Here is a 1,090-nt window from a genome sequence, read left to right on the forward strand (position 1 = left end):
TCATTAGAAAATGCTTTCGTTTTGAACTGAAATTTTCTTGTTTTGTATAGAATTTAATGTATGAATACCGAACCATTACAAGCGTCCTGGATCTCTCAGTAACAATCCCTAATCAACACAATAACTTTAAATATTTCTCTTGTCTTTGAAAATCATTTGCAATATTACAGGGGTGTAAAAGAATTATCCAGTAATGACTCTATCCTTTATTTTTTACAGTAAGTATCAGCTGATCCAATATTCTAAAGACCGCCAGTTGTGCGTTTCCTTCGAAGTGTGTCTGTGTCTGAAAAACCGGCGTGAGCAAACCGGACTATCAGACATCTGGTAGAGGACCATCGTCACAGTGCTTGCCGCAGTCCATTACTGACCTCTTCCTTATCCTGTGTAGCGGTAACGGTAGCCGGCGTAGTAAGGATAGTAGTTGGGATAACCGTGATAATATCTGTTGTAGTATTGACGGCGTCCGTAATAGCTGTAATGAGGTTCAGGTTCGGTTTCAGATTCGACTGATCTCTTGTGGTGGCTGTGGTATCTGTGAGGGTAGCCATAGAAATTGTTGTGGCGGTAGCCAGAGTAAGGATAGCGATATCCATGGTGGTATCCATAGTGGGGGTGGCCATGGTGGACCACTTGGTAACTATAACTATTGGTGGTGTCCGGATCAGCTGCTGGTTCAGGGTCAGCTTTCGGCGTTGAGTCATCTGAGCGTTTAGTGAGGCCGTGAACTTGAGGAGCCACGAAGGAGGTACCGCCACCTGGATGCCTGGCCACTCCATCGCCCTCCAGTGGCTCAACATGATGGTAGTGAGGATAGTAGTGGTAATAGGGGTAACGGTGGTACTTGTGTGGTTCGGGATCGGCGTGTGTTACCACTGCCGCTGCCAAACACACCAGTGCGATTGCCTGGAAAATTATAAACGTATTATCATCTTATGGTGCAAGAAAAATCAGCGTGAAAAGATACTGTATACATACTGTTCTGTATATTGAAATGATAATTAGTATATTTCATTTTGCTCATGTTTTTCATAAATCATATTGATCAAATTCACTGATACACAGACGGTTCTTTTTAAACGGAAAATGG

The 1,090-nt window shown here is 43.0% G+C and overlaps 1 protein-coding gene across 1 annotated transcript in view; it reads right to left on the bottom strand.

Annotated features, from left to right (window-relative positions):
* Window positions 1-191: 191 nt before the first annotated feature.
* LOC119590358 (uncharacterized histidine-rich protein DDB_G0274557-like) overlaps window positions 192-1,090 on the bottom strand; it is a 1,301-nt gene continuing 402 nt past the window's right edge. The window contains exon 2 of the mRNA XM_037939030.1: window positions 192-906. Within this exon, the coding sequence (XP_037794958.1) occupies window positions 379-906 (528 nt within the window). The 3' untranslated portion in view covers window positions 192-378. The remainder of the gene's footprint in view (window positions 907-1,090) is intronic.

Source organism: Penaeus monodon, chromosome 27, assembly GCF_015228065.2.
Source record: "Penaeus monodon isolate SGIC_2016 chromosome 27, NSTDA_Pmon_1, whole genome shotgun sequence".
NCBI lineage: Eukaryota > Metazoa > Arthropoda > Malacostraca > Decapoda > Penaeidae > Penaeus > Penaeus monodon.